A 23,845-nucleotide genomic window follows, 5' to 3' on the forward strand; every position below is an offset into this window, starting at 1 on the left:
CTGGGGTAACCATTACTAGACATGGATAGGAAGCCGGATGCGGAGTATTTGTCGGGAGCGCCTCACCTCCCCACACTCACCCATGTTCAGAGTGACGGTGATAATATTCAGGGACATGGTGGAGTCTGTGATGCTGCTGAAGGAAGAGGACTGCAAGAGAGAGAAGTTATAGGTCAATACCTGCTCCCCTGAGCTGGCTGCATGTCAAACCTCAGAGAATCCAATAAGAGATCAAGAGGAAGCAGGAGCTTCAGAGAGAGTTCTCCCCAAATAAGACCACCTCTTACTCGTATTAACCCATCTTACAGTATGTGACTGGTTCCCCCCCCCCTTACCCGCTCAACACGAGGGGCCTTGGGTTTCCTCCTCCGTCTCTTGTGCCTTCTCATCAGACGGGAAGCGCTGCTCTGCTCTGTGGAGTTACTGAACCTGCAAACAGGACAGGGGGTCAAAAAAAGACAGCGTCGGTCACAGCACTAAGCCAATATCACCAGGACAGCTCCAAATACACGGCACAGCCACTGTATCCTCCCTCTTGTAAATACAGAAGCACAGGGCACCCAACAGGCAGGATAAGAACACAGCACCCAACAGGCAGGAGAAGCACAGAGCACCCAACAGGCAGGAGAAGCACAGAGCTCCCAACAGGCAGGAGAAGCACAGAGCACCCAACAGGAAGGAGAAGCACAGAGCACCCAACAGGCGGGAGAAGCACAGAGCTCCCAACAGGCGGGAGAAGCACAGAGCTCCCAACAGGCGGGAGAAGCACAGAGCTCCCAACAGGCGGGAGAAGCACAGAGCTCCCAACAGGCGGGAGAAGCACAGAGCTCCCAACAGGCGGGAGAAGCACAGAGCTCCCAACAGGCGGGAGAAGCACAGAGCTCCCAACAGGCGGGAGAAGCACAGAGCTCCCAACAGGCAGGAGAAGCACAGAGCTCCCAACAGGCAGGAGAAGCACAGAGCTCCCAACAGGCGGGAGAAGCACAGAGCACCCAACAGGCGGGAGAAGCACAGAGCTCCCAACAGGCGGGAGAAGCACAGAGCTCCCAACAGGAGGGAGAAGCACAGAGCTCCCAACAGGAAGGAGAAGCACAGAGCTCCCAACAGGCGGGAGAAGCACAGAGCTCCCAACAGGCGGGAGAAGCACAGAGCACCCAACAGGAAGGAGAAGCACAGAGCACCCAACAGGCGGGAGAAGCACAGAGCTCCCAACAGGCGGGAGAAGCACAGAGCTCCCAACAGGCGAGAGAAGCACAGAGCTCCCAACAGGCGGGAGAAGCACAGAGCTCCAAACAGGCGGGAGAAGCACAGAGCTCCCAACAGGCGGGAGAAGCACAGAGCTCCCAACAGGAGGGAGAAGCACAGAGCTCCCAACAGGCGGGAGAAGCACAGAGCACCCAACAGGCGGGAGAAGCACAGAGCTCCCAACAGGAGGGAGAAGCATAAAGCTCCCAACAGGCGGGAGAAGCACAGAGCTCCCAACAGGCGGGAGAAGCACAGAGCTCTCAACAGGAAGGAGAAGCACAGAGCTCCCAACAGGCGGGAGAAGCACAGAGCTCCCAACAGACGGGAGAAGCACAGAGCTCCCAACAGGAGGGAGAAGCACAGAGCTCCCAACAGGAGGGAGAAGCATAAAGCTCCCAACAGGCGGGAGAAGCACAGAGCTCCCAACAGGAGGGAGAAGCACAGAGCTCTCAACAGGAAGGAGAAGCACAGAGCTCCCAACAGGCGGGAGAAGCACAGAGCTCCCAACAGACGGGAGAAGCACAGAGCTCCCAACAGGCGGGAGAAGCACAGAGCACCCAACGGGAGGGAGAAGCACAGAGCTCCCAAAAGGTGGGAGAAGCACAGAGCTCCCAACAGGCGGGAGAAGCACAGAGCACCCAACGGGAGGGAGAAGCACAGAGCACCCAACAGGCGGGAGAAGCACAGGGCTCCCAACAGACGGGAGAAGCACAGAGCTCCCAACAGACGGGAGAAGCACAGAGCTCCCAACAGATGGGAGAAGCACAGAGCTCCCAACAGGTGGGAGAAGCACAGAGCTCTCAACAGGCGGGAGAAGCACAGAGCTCCCAACAGATGGGAGAAGCACAGAGCTCCCAACAGGTGGGAGAAGCACAGAGCTCAACAGGCGGGAGAAGCACAGAGCACCCAACGGGAGAAGCACAGAGCACCCAACAGACGGGAGAAGCACAGAGCTCCCAACAGACGGGAGAAGCACAGAGCTCCCAACAGATGAGAGAAGCACAGAGCACCCAACAGGAGAGAGAAGCACAGAGCTCCCAACAGACGGGAGAAGCACAGAGCTCCCAACAGATGGGAGAAGCACAGAGCTCCCAACAGGTGGGAGAAGCACAGAGCTCTCAACAGGCGGGAGAAGCACAGAGCACCCAACGGGAGAAGCACAGAGCACCCAACAGACGGGAGAAGCACAGAGCTCCCAACAGACGGGAGAAGCACAGAGCTCCCAACAGGCGGGAGAAGCACAGAGCACCCAACAGGGGGGAGAAGCACAGAGCACCCAACGGGCGGGAGAAGCACAGAGCACCCAACAGGCGGGAGAAGCACAGAGCACCCAACAGGCAGGAGAGAGAAGCACAGAGCTCCCAACAGGCAGGAGAAGCACAGAGCTCCCAACAGGCGGGAGAAGCACAGAGCTCCCAACAGGCGGGAGAAGCACAGAGCGAGCAGAGCACCCGATATTAGGCAATTCTTAGGGACTGATGTACAATCCCACTGGTAAGACGTGCTCTGGTTGCGGCCATGTGTGTGGGATTCAGTGACCTTCCCCCTCCCCCTCTCACCTGCTGGTGGAATCGTCCTCATCAGAGTCGAAGAAACTGGTGGTGTCCAGCTCGCTGCTCATCAGGGTGGACGAGCTCTCGTATCCTCCTGCGTCCCTGCGCCGGTCCAGTTTGGACGTGCCATTTATCCTGGGAGCTGGGGCATGAAATGAACAGGTGTGAGATATGACCTAGTGTAACTCCGCAAAGTCACCTGACCAAGGACAGCTCCGAGGCCCAATAAACTGCCCCTCCTGCGATTATCAGAAGAGAAGGAGAATAAACACGGGTCCGTGTTCCCAGGAGAAGATGTCACTATAAACCCCCTTCCAAACTCATCTTATAGGGGCAGTCCCATGCCACAAACTAATGACACGTCTAGACGCTAGGTTGTTACAACAAGGGGCCCGATGCCGTTACCCGATACAGACTCACAGTTCTGTTTTACAAGAACAAATACAGGAGCACCTCAGTGGCCAACTCCAGTTCTCAAGGGCCACCAACAGGTCAGGTTTTCAGGGTATCCCTGCTTCAGAGAAGAGAAAACTTAAAGCTCAACCTTAATAAACTAGTTATATCAATAGTAGGTAATGTGGGGTGCATGGGGTAATGAACATATATATATATATATGGTGGGTAAAAAAAGTGACAAAAACCCTCCACAGTAAAGCATATAGCAAATGGAAATATTAGTGTGCGCTCATCTGCATGTCTTAGGCAGGTCTGCGACCCTGCCGTTCACCATTATCACCCAGCACACAGCGCTTCCACTGCAAGGGATTCTGGGAAATTACATGCAAATGAGCACACAGTGCCACTTTTTGCTTAAAAACCATTCAATATACACACACATAAATATACATAGACATGTAGAGGTATCAGTACCGTGTACACACACACACACACACACACACACACACACACACACACACACACACACACACACACACACACACACACACACACACACACACACACACACACACACACACACACACACACACACCCAAGTGAAGAAAAATAAAAGAATTATCCCCCGAATTGCTCTCATCCACAAAGATATATCTTATAGCTGAGACGCATTGTCTAATAATAATGTACCATAAAGGAACTAATGTGCTATGTCTGAGCTAGTCCAGTTCACAAATGACAGCATTTATGTACAATTTATCTAAATTCATCTAAATGCCTCCATGACCCACCATTGGGGATTTGTATCTGTTTTTACTAACACTGTATATATTTACACTGAGTGAGTTCAATTATTAAATTAAGCCTTTTTTTTAAATATTCTGGCATGATCACTTGTCTTATGGGCATAAATTTTGCTGCCATTTGTGAACTGGACTAGCCCAGACATAGGACATTAGTTCCGTTACTGTACATTGATAGGAGACTATGTGTGTCTGCTATAAGACATATCTTTATGGATGAGTGCAATTCGGGGGATAATTCTTTTTTGATCCCCTTGGATAATTTGTTGTGTATATATCCCTGCTTCCGCATAGGTGTCTTCGACTCAGCCACTGACTGTGCCACCTTTGCTGAAGCAGGGATATCCTTAAAACCTGACCTGTTCTTGGCCCTTGAAGACTGTAGTTGGGCACTCCTGAAATACAGTTTGATCAAAACATGTATAAACAAGAATGTAACAGTAGGGAGGGTACTAACGGCACAAGTTTGGGCTCAGTAAAGTAAAAAGTGTGTTCTGTTTCCAGAGCCTCTGGCTGCGTGGAGATGGAGAGGAGCACAGGAAGTGACAAATACAGACACAAACCAGATTGTACCCATTAGCGAGGACCAGGAGCTACAACGGGATAGTATTATAGAGGCGCCATGGTTCCCAGACCTTTCGAAAACGTTTTTGCGTCACAGAGAAAACTTGTTAGATTTTCTAGGTTCACGAACGAGCGCAAAGCTTTCTCCTGGTTTCAAGCCATTAAGGATATGGGCGATTAGGGTCATATTGCATACTATACCCTCCCCCCCCACACCAGTGGCTTACAAAGCTAAAATGCCAAGGGTACCGGGGTCATTCATTCTCAACACTCTCCCCAATCAGATGTGAAATTCTTCCCCAGAAATGTTGGGTTTTTGGGCAAGCCCACCAGACACGTTCTTCTGTACGCCTGCTTTACAGATCCATCAGCATAACAGGGGGTACTACGGTATAGTATATTAGGTTTAGTTTACACTAGGTACAACCTGTGTAGTATTTTATATGCGCTCCCTTCAATTAAAAATAAATAAATAATAAAAATATCGAGCTTTTGGAGGAACGAAGCCAAATTTCTTCCCAGCCATCAAGATTCGGGGCAGTGAATAGGTGCTGCTCCCACGGCGGTCCACCGCGGTCCAAAAGTTCGGAACCAAAAAAGTTACTGCTACAAAGCTGAGATAAGACCCTTTTTCACAGAGTTTCTAAGACATATGGTTGCGATTGCTTGAGCTCTTTGGCAAGTTTAGTGATCTTATGAAGCGAGTAATTTGTACGCAGTGGAACAGTAAATACAAATCCCACTTGGTGCATTTGCACGACTCAGACAGGTCTGCAACCCTGTCTTACCCCATTATCGCTTAGCAAACAGTGCTTCCAATGCAGCCAGGGATTCTGGGTAACGGCATGCAAATGAGCACTTGCAGTGAGTCCACTGTTTACCTTTTACCCACTTTAACATGGCCCCTATAAGCTTGTGTCTGCCGCATTACAGAGCTTTTCGGCGCAGCCTGGGGTAAAGGTAGGTATTGGAAGGAAACGTGTGTGGGAACAGAGAAGCCGTCCTGGCACGAAAGGATCATACGATTAAAAAAAAAAAAAAGAAAAGCTACACATTCTTGTAATGTTATTTACACCACAAACACAGCAGGACAGACATGTCTCTAGGAGTACGTTTTATGTAGGGGAGAAAAAGAGGTGAACTGTTTATCTGTGACGTTGGTGAGCCTCAAAGTGAGCGTTGTTTCAACAGGCCAGCAAGGGCTTTGGAGTGAGTCAACTGGGATCTGGCTTTATCTGGATGTGAACCAGGAGATTTATCTAAACAGGGGTCAGTGTCCCCAACAGCACCTCTACTGAGTACAGATAGCGTGCTAAAGAAGTCTACCGAGACTGGCCTTCATTGGGGACATTTATACAGAAACAATCAAGTTTCCACTTTTCTGTAATGGCCACGTTATCTTCCCCTCTTTGTGGTGGTATTCATTCAGCAGGGAGTAGGGGAAGTTTGTATTTCAGAAGACGGATACACCTTTTTTTTTTAACTCAAGCAGAGGAGAAGATACTTGGGCGAAGCTTTTGGTTGAATAATGTTTCTTGTAAAAGGATAACCCTTCATTCTCTTAAAAGTAGATGTAGAAATACTTGTTTTTTTCCCCCTGTGGTGAATGTAAGCCTTTGCCATGCAGTGTAATTATCATGGCTCAAAAGAGGATTACTCACGAAGGCTAAGCACATGCAGCAAAAACCAAAAACATCTTTAACTTTACAAAAAAAACAAGCATCTCTACAACCCATAGCGTCCACATATTAATACAGCTCAACCCCGTTATAACGCGATCCGTTACAACGCGAATCTGCTTATAACGCGATGCAAGCGTGGCTCCCAATTTTTTTATTTAAGTAATATTCCCCGAAGAACAGGACATTACTGGCCAGTAATGCCCTGGATAGAAGAGTTGAAGGCCCGAGACGAAGCCGATATTACTATTATAGGCTAAATGTAGACTTATTTCATAAATAATAGACACTTTTGTATAGTTATAGATTTTTTTATTAAAATAAAATGGTAAATACATGAAACCACCTCTATATATGCTTACACTGCAGATATCTATATCCACACACTGCCGCCCCCTCTGTACACACACACACAAGCACACCACACACACACTGGAGCTCTAGACACACAACAAAGCACCTCCCCTACACTCACAACACAGCACTTCTACACACACACACACACACACTGCTGACACTCTCACAATGGAGATATATATATATATATATATATATATATATACACACACACACACACACACACACACACACACACTAAAAAAATGCAGCCACTTACTAAACTTTGCACTCTCCCCGTGGCTGATACTTCCTGACTAATCCCCTGCCCTGTCTCAGAGCGGTTACTTCATTCTAACCAACCCCCTGCCCTGTCTCAGAGCTGTTAGTTCATTCTAACCAATCCCCTGCCCTGTCTCAGAGCTGTTAGTTCATTCTAACCAACCCCCTGCCCTGTCTCAGAGCTGTTACTTCATTCTAACCAATCCCCTGCCCTGTCTCAGAGCTGTTACTTCATTCTAACCAATCCCCTGCCGTCTCAGAGCTGTTACTTCATTCTAACCAATCCCCTGCCCTGTCTCAGAGCTGTTACTTCATTCTAACCAATCCCCTGCCGTCTCAGAGCTGTTACTTCATTCTAACCAATCCCCTGCCCTGTTTCAGAGCTGTTACTTCATTCTAACCAATCCCCTGCCCTGTCTCAGAGCTGTTACTTCATTCTAACCAATCCCCTGCCCTGTCTCAGAGCTGTTACTTCATTCTAACCAATCCCCTGCCATGTCTCAGAGCTGTTACTTCATTCTAACCAATCCCCTGCCCTGTTTCAGAGCTGTTACTTCATTCTAACCAATCCCCTGCCCTGTTTCAGAGCTGTTACTTCATTCTAACCAATCCCCTGCCATGTCTCAGAGCTGTTACTTCATTCTAACCAATCCCCTGCCCGGTTTCAGAGCTGTTACTTCATTCTAACTAATCCCCTGCCCTGTCTCAGAGCTGTTACTTCATTCTAACCAATCCCCTGCCCTGTTTCAGAGCTGTTACTTCATTCTAACCAATCCCCTGCCCTGTTTCAGAGCTGTTACTTCATTCTAACCAATCCCCTGCCATGTCTCAGAGCTGTTACTTCATTCTAACCAATCCCCTGCCCTGTTTCAGAGCTGTTACTTCATTCTAACCAATCCCCTGCCCTGTCTCAGAGCTGTTACTTCATTCTAACCAATCCCCTGCCATGTCTCAGAGCTGTTACTTCATTCTAACCAATCCCCTGCCCTGTCTCAGAGCTGTTACGTCATTCTAACCAATTTTTGTTTTGTTTTTTTTAATGGATTATTACAATGATCACTTGTTTTGTATCGAGCCTCTTGTTGCAAAGGGAGATGCTCAATGAAAAGTCCGACCAGCCTGTACTGTTCATATTTACCAGATCAGGGATTTTGAGACTTGCATGATTTTTGACAACCATGTCTCAATTACTTGTTTAAAACAACGAGGAGCTTATTCCCATGCAGTGTGTGGTTCTACCTGTATATGACTGGATCATTTTTGTGTCTCTCTTCGACCCATGCAATGATTAAAAAGGCCACCTTCATTATAAAACATAATAAAAAATAAATAAAATAATACATACACTTATGTAACTATTTCTAACCATGTATTATTTGTCATCATAACTAAATGCCCAGGACATACTTAAAAACGAGAGGTAACTCAATGTATTACTTCCTGGAAAAATATTTTTAATAAATAAATAAATAAATCCCCTGCCCTTTCTCAGCTGTTCTGAAAGCTGATTGGCTGGAAATAAACACATTGAAAACTGCCCTTTGCAAGCTGCTAAAATTCCGGGCATTACCGATTGGATAATGCCCGGAATTTTAACCAATCAGAGAGCAGGGTTTTCAATAATGCCCAGAATTTTACTGCTTTAGCCTATAATTATGAATACTTTGCAACACAATTATTGGTGTCTTAAATACTTTATTGTACAGTGCCTCAATAAAAGATTGAAACAATACATTTGTACATTATTTCTATATTGTTATTCTATAGTATTACAATTATCGCGCGCAAAAACGAGACATCCGAAATTGATAGCATGTACAGTATAAGTTAATGGCTAGAATTTTCTAACGCGATCCGCATATATCGCGGTGTGATTCTTTGGACCCCATGCACTGCGTTATAACAGGGTTGAGCTGTAGTACTACATGAACTTTTCATAGAAGGGGAGCAGGAAAAAAAAGGATCAATTCGCTACAGAATGACCTTAAACCGGCGAGAAAAGTTGGGGAAAGAAGTTCAAAACGAGGAGCATGACGGATCTAATGCGAGTCATGGAAAAAACTAGGCCCAGCACAGATTAGCAAGGAGCACTGAGCATTTAAACGTAATTAAGCAACGCCGGGTTTGAGAGTAGGGAATGAATAGTAGGATGATCTTGGCTCAACAAAAAATGCCTTTTTTTTTAATAAACCAATTAAACCTTTAAATGTAACCAGATCGTTCGTAAATAAGTGGAAATAACTTTGCTTGCAGAGAAAAATAATAAGTCTCACAAGTATGGCCTTGTTTCTTTGCTCTGACGCAGCAGAGGGACTTGAGCGCCGTGTCGGGTTAAGGCGGGAGGGACACAGCAGTTAATGAGGGACTAAAAGGGAGTCAACAAACCGGTGCCTGGGACAGGGCACCACCCCCGTCACCCAGGCAAAGGTATACACCACGTTGCACCCGGACAGCAGTACGAGAAGTGCCAAGGTCTCAGCTGTGTTCGGTCCAAGTCAGGTCTTTGCCCATTATTTGGCCAGCGTTCAATTAAGTGAAGGAAATCGCTGTTGTGGTGAAGCGGGCAAACTCTGGCACAGCGATGCAGTAGGAGTGGATTTCCGGCCAATGTTGGCAAACACAGAGGGTCACTCTTCTGGGCTGGGTATGGAGAACTGGATACGGTTGTCAGTGACAAGAAGCATAAAGGGAACCTCACCCGACCAATTACAGCTGATGCGGTTGTCTCTCAAGTTCTTGGTGACGTGCTTTTGCTCTAAGTTTTGCGATTGTGATGGGCGCCAAGTCATTGAAGACCTGAAGATTAGAGCTCCAAATCGTAAATCAATACAAGCCATAACCGCTGAGAAAATGTGAAAAAATAAAATTCGGGCCATGGCATCTCGGAAGAGAGCCCCTGGCTCTGGGCAGTAAAGCTCTATGAACTCTAACCAGAATTTAAGGAGACATCCATACATTTCTTACCCAAAGGTTATTCCACTGGGCCCACTTGCTCCATGTCTTTCAGTTCCTTCTTCGGGTCTTTCAGATCTCAGCAACAGGAGGTCAACGACATGCTGGAAGTCGGCGAATTGGTCCGTCTTGATCTCCAAGGACGGCCACATCTGATCTAATCTCAGTGATCGATCTCCATAATTCAGCGTGCAGAGGAGATCTGATCTTGGCTAGCAGCCTCTGGATGTCATAGTTAAGGGGCCCTGATCCTCTTCCAGCTCTGAATCCAAAGCTAAGCTGGCCATGTGGCGAGGCCCCAGGAGTCTGGCTCATCGCGCATTTACCACGCGTTTCAAAAAATTGGGACACCTCGAGACCCAGGGGTTTTCTTACACTTTTGTAGCTTCTTAACCGTGATCAACAATAAAAGGGACCGGAATAGACATTTTTTTTTGGTTTGACAAACAATGTCATCATATTTACTCTGAAAACAAAAGGACAGACTAAAGCTACCAATTCACCTGGGGCTTGGAAAACTGACATCTGATCATCACGAGACACTAGAGATTGTAACACCCTCCCCTCCTCCCCCCTCCAATAAAACGCATGTTATCACGCAGGACACACGCCGCCCTTGATGTTCCGTTCCGGAAATCCCTGCGATGTTTTGGTATCTTTCCCGGCTGAGGACCACGGAAAGATCTGATGTTAACGGTGGGAAACCACGAGTGATACAAGGTTTAAAACCTCGCTGGTAAATACCCAACGCGCGTCCCGAAACGGAGAATGTGAAACACACATTTGCCAGAGATATTAACACAATCATTTACTCATCTGAAATACTCTGTATGCCTTAAAGCTTCACCAACAAGTATCGGTGCCTGCCTTATTAAACATAAACACCCCAGTGAAGCACACGCCTGGGGGTAATATTTGTGATCTAGGGCTAATGCCTGGAAATAAACAAATATCTGCAAAAAATGTGCAAGGCCTTTAACCCCCATGATGCTGGAAGAGTCTGTCATTCATAGACAAGTAACATGTTTCAGGCAGTGGAGTGGCAGCGAGAACGTGAATGTTTAAGCAAAACCTTTTATTTGGCCGCGGTTCAGCTGCTTCAGCGACGGGCGGCCTGTAACGTTCTGCTGCGCTGGCCTTCCAAGCACTGATGGGGTTAATGGTCGCTGTCTGTACCAGGCAGGGATGTGCAGTTATAGGGCGTTTCAGATGAATTAACACAGCGCCACCCCCTCTGGTTCAGCACCACCTCCCCTCTCTCTCACCCGACAGGCTCAGCCACCGGCCCACACCGGTCTCTCAGGCTGGCGCCCGCTCTGGTTCAGCACCACCTCCCCTCTCTCTCACCCGACGGGCTCAGCTACCGGCCCACACCGGTCTCTCAGGCTGGCGCCCGCTCTGGTTCAGCACCACCTCCCCTCTCTCTCACCCGACGGGCTCAGCCACCGGCCCACACCGGTCTCTCAGGCTGGCGCCCGTTCTGGTTCAGCACCACCTCCCCTCTCTCTCACCCGACGGGCTCAGCCACCGGCCCACACCGGTCTCTCAGGCTGGCGCCCCCTCTGGTTCAGCACCACCTCCCCTTACATACACCTGAGCTCAGTGTACAAAGCTGCACGGTGCCGCATGCGAAGGCCCGAAGGCTCGCTAGTGAACATGAGGAAGATGAGCAGTGCTCTCCTCTGCATGCGCACGCCTACAAGCTAGTGTGCAAGACACAGAGCCAGGGAGACCCGTGTGAGAGGCCCGGAGCCCGGCAGAGCCAGGGAGACCCGTGTGAGAGGCCCGGAGCCCGGCAGAGCAGATCCGGGGAGACACGGAGCCCTGCAGAGCAGATCCGGGGAGACACGGAGCCCGGCTGAGCAGATCCGGGGAGACACGGAGTCCGGCAGAACACACCCGGGGAGACACGGAGCCCGGCAGAACACACCCGGGGAGACACGGAGCCCGGCAGAACACACCCGGGGAGACACAGAGCCCGGCAGAACACACCCGGGGAGACACGGAGCCCGGCAGAACACACCCGGGGAGACACTGAGCCCGGCAGAACACACCCGGGGAGACACGTGGGGGAGACACGGAGCCCGGCAGAACACACCCGGGGAGACACGGAGCCCGGCTGAGATGATTTGGGAGACACGGAGCCCGGCTGGGATGATTTGGGAGACACGGAGCCCGGCTGGGATGATTTGGGAGACACGGAGCCCGGCTGGGATGATTTGGGAGACACTGAGCCCGGCTGAGAGGATTTGGGAGACACGGAGCCCGGCTGAGAGGATTTGGGAGACGCGGAGCCCGGCTGAGAGGATTTGGGAGACGCGGAGCCCGGCTGAGAGGATTTGGGAGACACGGAGCCCGGCTGAGAGGATTTGGGAGACGCGGAGCCCGGCTGGGATGATTTGGGAGACGCGGAGCCCGGCTGGGATGATTTTGGAGACACGGAGCCCGGCTGGGATGATTTGGGAGACACGGAGCCCGGCTGGGATGATTTGGGAGACACAGAGCCCGGCTGAGATGATTTGGGAGACACGGAGCCCGGCTGAGATAATTTGGGAGACACGGAGCCCGGCTGGGATGATTTGGGAGACACGGAGCCCGGCTGAGATGATTTGGGAGACGCGGAGCCCGGCTGAGATGATTTGGGAGACGCGGAGCCCGGCTGAGATGATTTGGGAGACACGGAGCCCGGCTGGGATGATTTGGGAGACACGGAGCCCGGCTGGGAGGATTTGGGAGACACGGAGCCCGGCTGGGAGGATTTGGGAGACACGGAGCCCGGCTGGGATGATTTGGGAGACACGGAGCCCGGCTGGGATGATTTGGGAGACGCGGAGCCCGGCTGAGAGGATTTGGGAGACACAGAGCCCGGCTGGGATGATTTGGGAGACACGGAGCCCGGCTGGGATGATTTGGGAGACACGGAGCCCGGCTGGGATGATTTGGGAGACACGGAGCCCGGCTGAGATGATTTGGGAGACACGGAGCCCGGCTGGGATGATTTGGGAGACGGCCTTTTATCCTCACATGCCAATGTAAAGGGGGACCTGGGAGAGTGGGGGGAAACGCATATCATTGTTATCCCCACGGAGGTGACCACGCCGGCCGTGAATCTGGAAACCACGAGACTGCAAGCCAGCTCCTTCCGACTCCGGGGAATAGATTTGTATTCTCTCCGTGCTCAGGCACTCGATTGCAAGCTCTTTGGCACAGGGGCTCCCCGTTCTCCTGTGCACACGCGGCTGCAATGTCACAGACTCTGACAGCAGCCAGGTAACCGGTGAGAGGCTCCCAGCGGCTGAGCCCTAGGTGGAGACCGCTGACGAGCAGAATAATGGCAGCAATTAACCTGCAGCCCACGCCTTGCACATTACACAGCTCACTGCAGGAGGCCACTGCTCAGCCAGGGAGATACCAGCCCTGCCGGCTGCTCAGCCGCACCGGTGACTTCTCCCAGACACGGTGTTGGCCTTTCTGTGCTCGAGGCCAGCCTGTCTGCCTGAAATAAAGATGTCTGACTCTTAAACACTGTGCCTTGCGCAGAGAAAACAACCATCACTGGAACGTACAGAACAGAAAATCCGAGGCAGCCCGTGCAGCCTTAAATACTAATGTAATTTACTACAATTACAGTTATGCTAAATAATACATAAATAAGGCTTTTCCTATGAATAAATGTGTATTTCACGATTTTGGAGGAGAATTTTCAATGAGAAGTTGGGTTCCCAGCACAGCGCGTAACCAGGCCTCTCCCCAGAGAGCGTTCTGCCAGGTAACACCGTGCGGGGATACTGCCGCTGAACAGTACGCCTGAGATAATGTTACTAAATGATGCCCAGATCCAAATTCCCGAGTATAAAAAGCTGGGATCAGAAGAAATATATACAGGACTATTTCATTCACATCTTACAATACTCACCGCAGCCAGAAAATACCCAAACTATATTAAATTGTCTCAAACTACAGGCCAATCTCCCTTCTCTCAATTCTATCCAAAGTCATGGGAAAATGTGTCCACTCCCAATTAAGCGATTACTATACCAAGACAAATTTCCCTAGCCAATTCCAATCTGGCTTCCACCCCAAATCCAGTGTGGAATGGAACGGGGACAACTCACTGGTGCAATATTCCTAGATTTTGCAAAGGCTTTTGATACTATTGACCATGTTATCTTGCTTAAACTCCAGAGCTCTGGAATAGGGAAGCATGCTTTAAACTGGTTTCAGTCCTACCTATCAGGTAGATCCCAACATGTGTCCATCTAAGGCTCTAACTCCAACCCCCTGGATATCACACCTGTAGTGTCCCGCAAGGCTCTGTTCTGGGGCCCCTACTCTTCTCAGTGTTCATCAATGATCTTCCCTCAGCTTGTAAGGAAGCCTCAATACACATGTATGCAGATGCACAATCCTATATGCACACAGCCATAGCCTCTCCGACCTTCAACACATACTTCAGTCTGACTTTTTGAGACTCGAAAAATGGATTTCCCAAAACAAACTGTTTTTAAACACTGACAAGACTGTAACAATGGTATTTGGGACCAAGACTACATTTTTAAAGCTTCCAGTGACTGAGCTCCAGATCAGAACAAAAGCTAACACCACCCTAACCCCTGTCACTAGTTTTAAATACCTGGGCATATGGTTTGACTCTCACTTAACATTCGGGATACACATTGATACCCTGACATCCAAGACCTATGCCAAACTAGGTGTACTTTACAGGAACAAATCCTCCCTAAGTCTGCTGGTCAGAAAACGTATCGCACAGCAGATGCTAATGTCAATTATCGACTATGGGAACATAGTATACGGCTAGGCACCCCAAACACACCTTAGCAAACTTGACACCCTCTACAATTCAATATGCCGTTTTGTCATCCAATGCAACTACAACACACATCACTGCGATATGCTCAAAGTACTAGATTGGTCGTCACTTGAGTCTAGGCGCAAAGTTCACCTTTCCGGTCTTGCCTTCAAATACTTTCTGGGCAAGCTACCCAGCTACCTGAACAAGCTCCTCACCCCTACCACACGCAGCACCTATCACCTGAGATCAGACTCCAAAAGACTGTTCATGGTCCCAAGGCTCAGCAAAGTATCCGGCCGTTCCTCCTCCTCTTACCGTGCACCCCAAAACTGGAACAACCTACCTGAGACTCTCACATCCACCACCAGCTTAAGTTCTTTCAAATCTAAGGCTGTCTGACACTTTAATCTGGTCTGTAACTGTTTCATACGACCATAATATATATTATCTCTTATTGTGCACGCAATGTCTTGTATATAATGTTTACCCTGTTCACTTATGTAACTGTATTTGTAACCATGTATTATTTGTCTTAACTCTATGCCCAGGACATACTTGAAAACGAGAGGTAACTCTCACTGTGTTACTTCCTGGTAAAACATTTTATAAATAAATAGCAGGAGTGGAGCGCGTGCAGGTCGCAGAGCATGAGCTGCGTGTATGTGGGAAGGACAGAGTGTGAGCTGCGTGTAAGCTGCGTGTACGTGGGAAGGACAGAGTGTGAGCTGTGTGTACGGGGGAAGGACAGAGAGTGAGCTGTGTGTATGTGGGAAGGACAGAGTGTGAGCTGCGTGTATGTGGGAAGGACAGAGTGTGAGCTGTGTGTACGGGGGAAGGACAGAGTTTGAGCTGCGTGTACGGGGGAAGGACAGAGTGTGAGCTGTGTGTACGGGGGAAGGACAGAGTGTGAGCTGCGTGTACGGGGGAAGGACAGAGTGTGAGCTGCGTGTACGGGGGAAGGACAGAGTGTGAGCTGCGTGTACGGGGGAAGGACAGAGTGTGAGCTGCGTGTACGGGGGAAGGACAGAGTGTGAGCTGCGTGTACGGGGGAAGGACAGAGTGTGAGCTGCGTGTACGGGGGAAGGACAGAGCGTGAGCTTTGTGTACGGGGGAAGGACAGAGCATGAGCTGCGTGTATGGGGGAAGGACAGAGTGTGAGCTGCGTGTACGGGGGAAGGACAGAGCGTGAGCTGTGTGTACGGGGGAAGGACAGAGCGTGAGCTGTGTGTACGGGGGAAGGACAGAGTGTGAGCTGCGTGTACGGGGGAAGGACAGAGTGTGAGCTGCGTGTATGGGGAAGGACAGAGTGTGAGCTGCGTGTACGGGGGAAGGACAGAGTGTGAGCTGTGTGTACGGGGGAAGGACAGAGTGTGAGCTGCGTGTACGGGGGAAGGACAGAGTGTGAGCTGCGTGTATGGGGGAAGGACAGAGTGTGAGCTGCGTGTACGGGGGAAGGACAGAGTGTGAGCTGCGTGTATGGGGGAAGAACAGAGTGTGAGCTGTGTGTACGGGGGAAGGACAGAGTGTGAGCTGCTTGTACGGGGGAAGGACAGTGTGTGAGCTGCGTGTACGGGGTAAGGACAGAGCGTGAGCTGTGTGTACGGGGGAAGGACAGAGCGTGAGCTGCGTGTACGGGGGAAGGACAGAGTGTGAGCTGCGTGTACGGGGGAAGGACAGAGTGTGAGCTGCGTGTACGGGGGAAGGACAGAGCGTGAGCTGCGTGTACAGGGAATACAGCATCTCAGCACTGGCTGCGAAAGTTTTCACACACTGATATCTGATCTGTAACCTGGATTCTCAGACGCCTGTGAAGTCTCCTCCAGCAACCAAAACAACCGGTTTATCAGAGCAAACAAAGAGAAAGAGGGGGGGGGGAAGAGAAAAGAGAAGAGAGAGGGGGGGAGAAGAGAAAGGGACGGGGAGAAAGAGAGAGGAAAGGGGGGGAGAGAGTAGAGGTGGAGGAGAGGGGGAGAGGTGGAGGAGGGGGGGAGAGGAGGAGGAGGGGTGGGGGAAAGAGGAAATGGAGGGAGAGAGGAAGGGGGGAATTGAGAGGTGGGGGGAAGAGTGAGAGGAAGGGGGGAGGTGGGGGAGAGAGGAAGGGGTGGAGGGAGGAAGGGGGGAGGTGGGGGAGGGAGGAAGGGGGGAGATGGGGGAGAGAGGAAGGGGGAGGTGGGGGAGAGAGGAAGGGGGAGGTGGGGGAGAGAGAGGGGGGAGGTTGGGAAGAGAGAGGGGGAAGAGAGGGGGGAGAAAGGGAGGGGGGTGAGGACAGACAGTTGTGTAGGAGACAGAGGGATGAGGGGTGGGGGGGGGGGGGGGAGAGAGAGGGGGTGTGATAATGTGCTGCGCTTGTTACGCAGATACAAAGCGGGGCGAAGAGGGGAGGGGAGGCGGAGAGAGAGAAGAGGGTGACCTGACACACTCACAGTGAGGGTGATCCGATCTTGGGTACCAGAAGTCAGGCTGCAAGCTGAGGGGGTGTCTGTCCCTCTGGTTGTCCAGCCGGGTAGATGTCTGCGCCCTGGACCCTGAATGATTCCTCTCCCTGTTCCCAAAGCACAGAACCACGACCATCCTGCCGGGGCTGTACGTCCGCTCAGGGTCACGTGTGATAGCAGCGGAGACCCGCTACGCCCCCCGACTGACACCCCTCCTCATTACGGGAACCCACGGCTGCCCCACTCCCACGGAGAAACCAAACCACAAAGTGTCTTCAGACCCTGCGATGCTCGGGGGTGGGAGTGACCCTCCTGAGGGCCTGGCTGCAGGCACTGCCCACTCCTGCCGGCTGCTCCCACTTCAGGTACCAGTGGTGTGTCCTGCAGTTTACAGGTCACCTTGAGCCACCTGGGATGAATTCCTCTGGTTCTCGCTGGGCTCCCCTGAGCTCTCACTGCTGCTCCTGCCTGTCCCGATGCTGTGAATCTCTTCCCTCCCACGCTCTCCCTTTACAGGAGGATGGGAGGGGGAGACAGGGCCAGGGAGGTGGGGGGAGAGAAGGGGGTGGGGGGGAGGAGGGCGTTTCTCAGCAACAAATCCAAAACAGTGCAGCTACCTGCAGGGCGCGGGCTCCCATACACCTGTGTCACGTGCTGTGTGACAGGCAGGGAGGAGGGACGGCCGCCTCCATTGTCCTGACTGCCTTTCATGTGGGATATTCGGCATACACCTGACGCAATCTGAGCTTAGAGTACAGACAGAATAATCCTCCCGTAGACACCGGAGACTAACACGGGAGCAGCCTCTGTTCACATGATCCCATTACCAAGGCGCCAAACCGTTACCCAACTGCTACACGCAAAGAACTGGTTGGGAATTGAAGTACCTAATTACTAATACATTATATTTACAGTCCTATTATCAGAATTACGTACCATGCTAAATATTTCATCAGCTACACCCTGCAGTAACACTGGAGTATGTTTGTTGATGTAAGGGCTCCCACCCCTGCACGATCATTCAGGTCTCCTTGGGCATCAGGCTGTCTTTTTCCACTCCAAAGCAGGTCTGATGCCGCACCCCCCCGGACGTCTGACGTCATCGCGTCACGTCGTGAGGGCACGCTGACGTCACCAGGGGAGCCTCTGCTGCCAGTGAGGGGGCTGCTCCCTGAGTGTCCAGCATCCTGCAGGACAGCCATCTTTGCCTGCTACAGGCATTGGGGAGGCTGCCTCCTCGTGGAGCCCTGGGATCCTCCCCTGGTGGCGCATGACGTCATCACGCCACGTCGCGCTGGTGCTCTGACGTCACGATGGGGGCGTCGACATCAAGGAGCAAGGCAGCAGTGATCGTGGGGGGCGAATACCCATTTGTGTATAAATAGTGGTATGTTTAGTATGTTCTGTAGCCCTCTCTTTGATAAAGGCAATCTATTGCCGAAACGTTGGACCTTTGGTGGCACAATAAACTGCACCTTTAGAAAGACCGTGTGCCTGCTTCCATTCCTTTGCTCAAGTACCTCTGGGATGTCTGGACCTCCGTGGACCCAGCGCACCGGCAGATAAGTACCCCCCTCCAGCACCTACCAGCGGTGTGCATGTGCTTCTATATATGACTGTAACACTGGAGTATCCCTGAGCTGGTCTTTTAAGTGGGAACCCCCACTTTGTTATAGTGTTCGTTCTATGTGATGCCTGTGACATTAGATTGTAAGTTCTGCAGCTCGGCGGCCCTTGTAATAATCTCTGCATGGTGCGGACACAAAAGAAAGGATCCATTTCCCAGAAGCGGGGAAGTGAATTATTTCACTAACACAATGCCCAGTTGTATGTGCTTTTTAACCATTTAATGCCACAGATTGCAGGGCTTGTCCCTCAGCACAAAAGGGGTTAATGAGGATTACCTGGCGGTTTTATCCAGCAGTTGAACGGTTATTTCATGGATTGCAGAGATAAGGCTGGTTTCAGGACACAGTTACAGTTAGAATAGACACAGGCGGTGTGTGAGCCAGGGCGCAGATGCAGGCGGTGTGTGAGCCAGGGCGCAGACGCAGGCGGTGTGTGAGCCAGGGCGCAGGCGGTGTGTGTGAGCCAGGGCGCAGGCGGTATGTGAGCCAGGGCGCAGACGCAGGCGGTGTGTGAGCCAGGGCGCAGGCGGTGTGTGTGAGCCAGGGCGCAGGCGGTGTGTGAGCCAGGGCGCAGACGCAGGCGGTGTGTGAGCCAGGGCGCAGGCGGTGTGTGAGCCAGGGCGCAGATGGTGTGTGAGCCAGGGCGCAGGCGGTGTGTGAGCCAGGGCGCAGGTGGTGTGTGAGCCAGGGCGCAGACGCAGGCGGTGTGTGAGCCAGGGCGCAGGCGGTGTGAGCCAGGGTGCAGATGCAGGCGGTGTGTGAGCCAGGGCGCAGACACAGGCGGTGTGCGAGCCAGGGCGCAGGCGGTGTGTGAGTCAGGGCGCAGACGCAGGCGGTGTGTGAGCCAGGACGCAGGCGGTGTGTGAGCCAGGGCGCAGACGCAGGCGGTGTGTGAGCCAGGACGCAGACGCAGGCGATGTGAGAGCCAGGATGCAGACGCAGGCGGTGTGCGAGCCAGGCGCAGACGGTGTGTGAGCCAGGGCGCAGGCGGTGTGTGAGTCAGGGCGCAGACGCAGGCGGTGTGTGAGCCAGGACGCAGGCGGTGTGTGAGCCAGGGCGCAGACGCAGGCGGTGTGTGAGCCAGGACGCAGACGCAGGCGATGTGAGAGCCAGGATGCAGACGCAGGCGGTGTGAGAGCCAGGATGCAGGCGGTGTGAGAGCCAGGGCGCAGACACAGGCAGTGTGTGAGCCAGGACGCAGACACAGGCAGTGTGTGAGCCAGGACGCAGGCGGTGTGTGAGCCAGGGCGCAGACGCAGGCGGTGTGTGAGCCAGGACGCAGGCAGTGTGTGAGCCAGGACGCAGGCGGTGTGTGAGCCAGGACGCAGGCGTGTGTGAGCCAGGACGCAGACGCAGGCGGTGTGAGAGCCAGGACGCAGGCGGTGTGAGAGCCAGGATGCAGGCTGTGTGAGAGCCAGGACGCAGGCGGTGTGAGAGCCAGGGCGCAGACACAGGTGGTGTGAGAGCCAGGGCGCAGGCAGTGTGTGAGAGCCAGGGCGCAGGCGGTGTGTGAGAGCCAGGGCGCAGACGCAGGCGGTGTGAGAGCCAGGGCGCAGACGCAGGCGGTGTGTGAGCCAGGGCGCAGACGCAGGCGGTGTGAGAGCCAGGATGCAGGCGGTGTGAGAGCCAGGGCGCAGACACAGGCAGTGTGTGAGCCAGGCGCAGGCGGTGTGTGAGCAGGACGCAGGCGGTGTGTGAGCCAGGGCGCAGACGCAGGCGGTGTGTGAGCCAGGACGCAGGCAGTGTGTGAGCCAGGACGCAGGCGGTGTGTGAGCTAGGACGCAGGCGGTGTGTGAGCCAGGACGCAGACGCAGGCGGTGTGAGAGCCAGGACGCAGGCGGTGTGAGAGCCAGGATGCAGGCTGTGTGAGAGCCAGGACGCAGGCGGTGTGAGAGCCAGGGCGCAGACACAGGTGGTGTGAGAGCCAGGGCGCAGGCAGTGTGTGAGAGCCAGGGCGCAGGCGGTGTGTGAGAGCCAGGGCACAGACGCAGGCGGTGTGAGAGCCAGGGCGCAGACGCAGGCGGTGTGTGAGCCAGGGCGCAGACGCAGGCGGTGTGTGAGCCAGGGCGCAGACGCAGGCGGTATTTCTTCTCCATTTTGTCTGCACCTCCCAAATACAGGTCACATTGCCCATGTAGAGATTATGGGTGCGGCTGTACAAATTAGCGCATTACCTGCAGCACTTATATCTTCTTTAATTTAAACCGGGATTTTCCCAAAACTTTCACCCAATGCATTAAACCGCTTGTGCTGCACTCAAAATAAATGCAGTGATCTCTCTCCCATCTCATGCATCCCCCCTCCTCTCTTGCAGCCCCCTCCCCCCTCCTCCCTCTGTTCCCTCCCCGTCACCTTCTACCCCCCAGTCCTCCTCCTCCTCTTCTCCCCCCCAGTCCCCCCCTCCTCCTCTTCTCCCCCAGTCCCCCCCTCTCTTCTCCCCCAGTCACCCCCCCTCCTCTTCTCCCCCAGTATCCCCCCATCTCTTCTCCCCCCAATCCCCACCACCTCCTCTCCCTTCCCCAGCCCTTCCCCAGCCCTTTCCCTCCACATCTTCTTCCCAGCTGCCCTCCAGCTCTTTCTTGCAGCCGCAGTGTATGAGTCGACTGGCCAGACCCCACCTTGGTGATTTGGATGTTCCTGCTGTTACAAAGTGTCTGTTCCTGGAGATACAATCTGCACACACATAACACTGTCACTGCTGCACCTCTCAACACTATACACAAGGGCCTCTCTACAGCTCTCTGTATACACTAACTGCCTGATTATCTGTCTGATAATCCGCACAGAACAGCTGTAATTACCGTGCAAAGAAGGGGTGGGGAAGCCCTACGGATCCTTTGTTCCATACCACCTACTCCTCCCTCATTTGTTACCTTACTAATTACTGACATAGATTTATCTATTAGGAGACACAAATTTATGAGAGAGAGAGAGAGACAGAAGAGAGCACCCCCGTCACTACGTCCTAACCCCCTGAGCGCCCCCCGTCACTACGTCCTAACCCCCTGAGCGCCCCCCGTCACTACGTCCTAACCCCCTGAGCACCCCCCGTCATTACGTCCTAACCCCCTGAGCACCCCCCCGTCACTACGTCCTAACCCCCTGAGCGCCCCCCGTCACTACGTCCTAACCCCTGAGCGCCCCCCGTCACTACGTCCTAACCCCCTGAGCACCCCCCCGTCACTACGTCCTAGACCCCCTGAGCGCCCCCCGTCATTACGTCCTAACCCCCTGAGCGCCCCCCGTCATTACGTCCTAACCCCCTGAGCGCCCCCCCGTCATTACGTCCTAACACCCTGAGCGCCCCCCGTCATTACGTCCTAACCCCCTGAGCGCCCCCCCGTCACTACGTCCTAACCCCCTGAGCGCCCCCCCGTCACTACGTCCTAACCCCTGAGCGCCCCCCGTCATTACGTCCTAACCCCCTGAGCACCCCCCCGTCATTACGTCCTAACCCCCTGAGCGCCCCCCCGTCACTACGTCCTAACCCCCTGAGCGCCCCCCGTCATTACGTCCTAACCCCCTGAGCGCCCCTCAGTCATTACGTCCTAACCCCCTAAGCTCCCCCCGTCATTACGTAATAACCCCGAGCGCCCCCCCGTCACTACGTCCTAACCCCCTGAGCGCCCCCCGTCATTACGTCCTAACCCCCTGAGCACCCCCCCGTCATTACGTCCTAACCCCCTGAGCGCCCCCCGTCATTACGTCCTAACCCCCTGAGCACCCCCCCGTCATTACGTCCTAACCCCCTGAGCGCCCCCCGTCATTACGTCCTAACCCCTGAGCGCCCCCCGTCATTACGTCCTAACCCCCTGAGCGCCCCCCGTCACTACGTCTTAACCCCTGAGCGCCCCCCGTCATTACGTCCTAACCCCCTGAGCACCCCCCGTCATTACGTCCTAACCCCCTGAGCGCCCCCCGTCATTACGTCCTAACCCCCTGAGCGCCCCCGTCATTACGTCCTAACTCCCTGAGCGCCCCCCGTCATTACGTCCTAACCCCCTGAGCGCCCCCCCCGTCATTACGTCCTAACCCCCTGAGCGCCCCCCCCGTCATTACGTCCTAACCCCTGAGCGCCCCCCGTCATTACGTCCTAACCCCCTGAGCGCCCCCCGTCATTACGTCCTAACCCCTGAGCGCCCCTCCGTCATTACGTCCTAACCCCCTGAGCGCCCCTCCGTCATTACGTCCTAACCCGAGCGCCCCCCGTCATTACGTCCTAACCCCCTGAGCGCCCCTCCGTCATTACGTCCTAACCCCTGAGCGCCCCTCCGTCATTACGTCCTAACCCCCTGAGCGCCCCCCGTCATTACGTCCTAACCCCCTGAGCGCCCCCCCGTCATTACGTCCTAACCCCCTGAGCGCCCCTCCGTCATTACGTCCTAACCCCCTGAGCGCCCCTCCGTCATTACGTCCTAACCCCCTGAGCGCCACCCCGTCATTACGTCCTAACCCCCTGAGCGCCCCCCCCGTCATTAGTTCCTAGGTGGGACTGACCCTTAAGTAGGTGAGTTGAAGTTTATTTGGTTGCCAGAGTTCTCCGACGTGCAAAAGGACCGTGTTTTTAATCCAATGTGGAATGTTTCGGGGGAAACTCCCTGTCCTCGTTTGTTCCTCGCTCACATAAGACTCAATTTAAAGGAGAGTGGAGGCAGAGTGAGCGGTCCTGATTCCCACAGGCAGGCACAGCCTCAGGCCTCAGGCCCCAGACGCGACACCCGACCTCGCAGACCGATGTACACTGCGATACCCGCCCAGGTGCAGACTGAACCTGCCCATGCAACATTATGTCCGTGGGGAGAGGGAAGCGTTTTGCTCAAAGTTCTTAAAAAGCAACCCAAGCAATATCCTATGTGTGTGTTTTATAAAGAAATCAGTTCTGTGGTATTAGATAATACTTACAAACATTAAAAAAAAATGTATTCAACTTTTAATGTTATTTTAAATGAGTTTTAATATACCGATAATCCTTTGACTTCTATAAAAGGTTTTTAAAACTTTCCCCAGCGGTGCGAGATCTTTGTAACACTTTCCCCAGCGGTGCGAGATCTTTGTAACACTTTCCCCAGCGGTGCGAGATCTTTGTAACACTTCCCCAGCGGTGCGAGATCTTTGTAACACTTTCCCCAGCGCTGCGAGATCTTTGTAACACTTTCCCA

At 53.0% G+C, this 23,845-nt stretch overlaps 1 protein-coding gene across 4 annotated transcripts in view; it reads right to left on the reverse strand.

Moving 5' to 3' along the window:
• Window positions 1–23,845, reverse strand: part of DVL3 (dishevelled segment polarity protein 3) — a 74,933-nt gene that overhangs the window by 8,264 nt on the left and 42,824 nt on the right. For 3 of the 4 annotated variants that reach the window (XM_075570876.1, XM_075570875.1, XM_075570877.1), the window contains exons 5-7: window positions 2,805–2,940; window positions 336–429; window positions 81–150 (exon numbers count right to left, since the gene is read on the reverse strand). In XM_075570876.1, the coding sequence (XP_075426991.1) occupies window positions 81–150; window positions 336–429; window positions 2,805–2,940 (300 nt within the window). Of the gene's footprint in view, window positions 1–80; window positions 151–335; window positions 430–2,804; window positions 2,941–17,046; window positions 17,604–23,845 lie in introns of those variants that run through there. The other variant, XM_075570878.1, reaches the window with a different exon arrangement.

The sequence above is a fragment of the Ascaphus truei genome, chromosome 14, assembly GCF_040206685.1.
Source record: "Ascaphus truei isolate aAscTru1 chromosome 14, aAscTru1.hap1, whole genome shotgun sequence".
In the NCBI taxonomy this organism is placed as follows: Eukaryota; Metazoa; Chordata; class Amphibia; order Anura; family Ascaphidae; genus Ascaphus; species Ascaphus truei.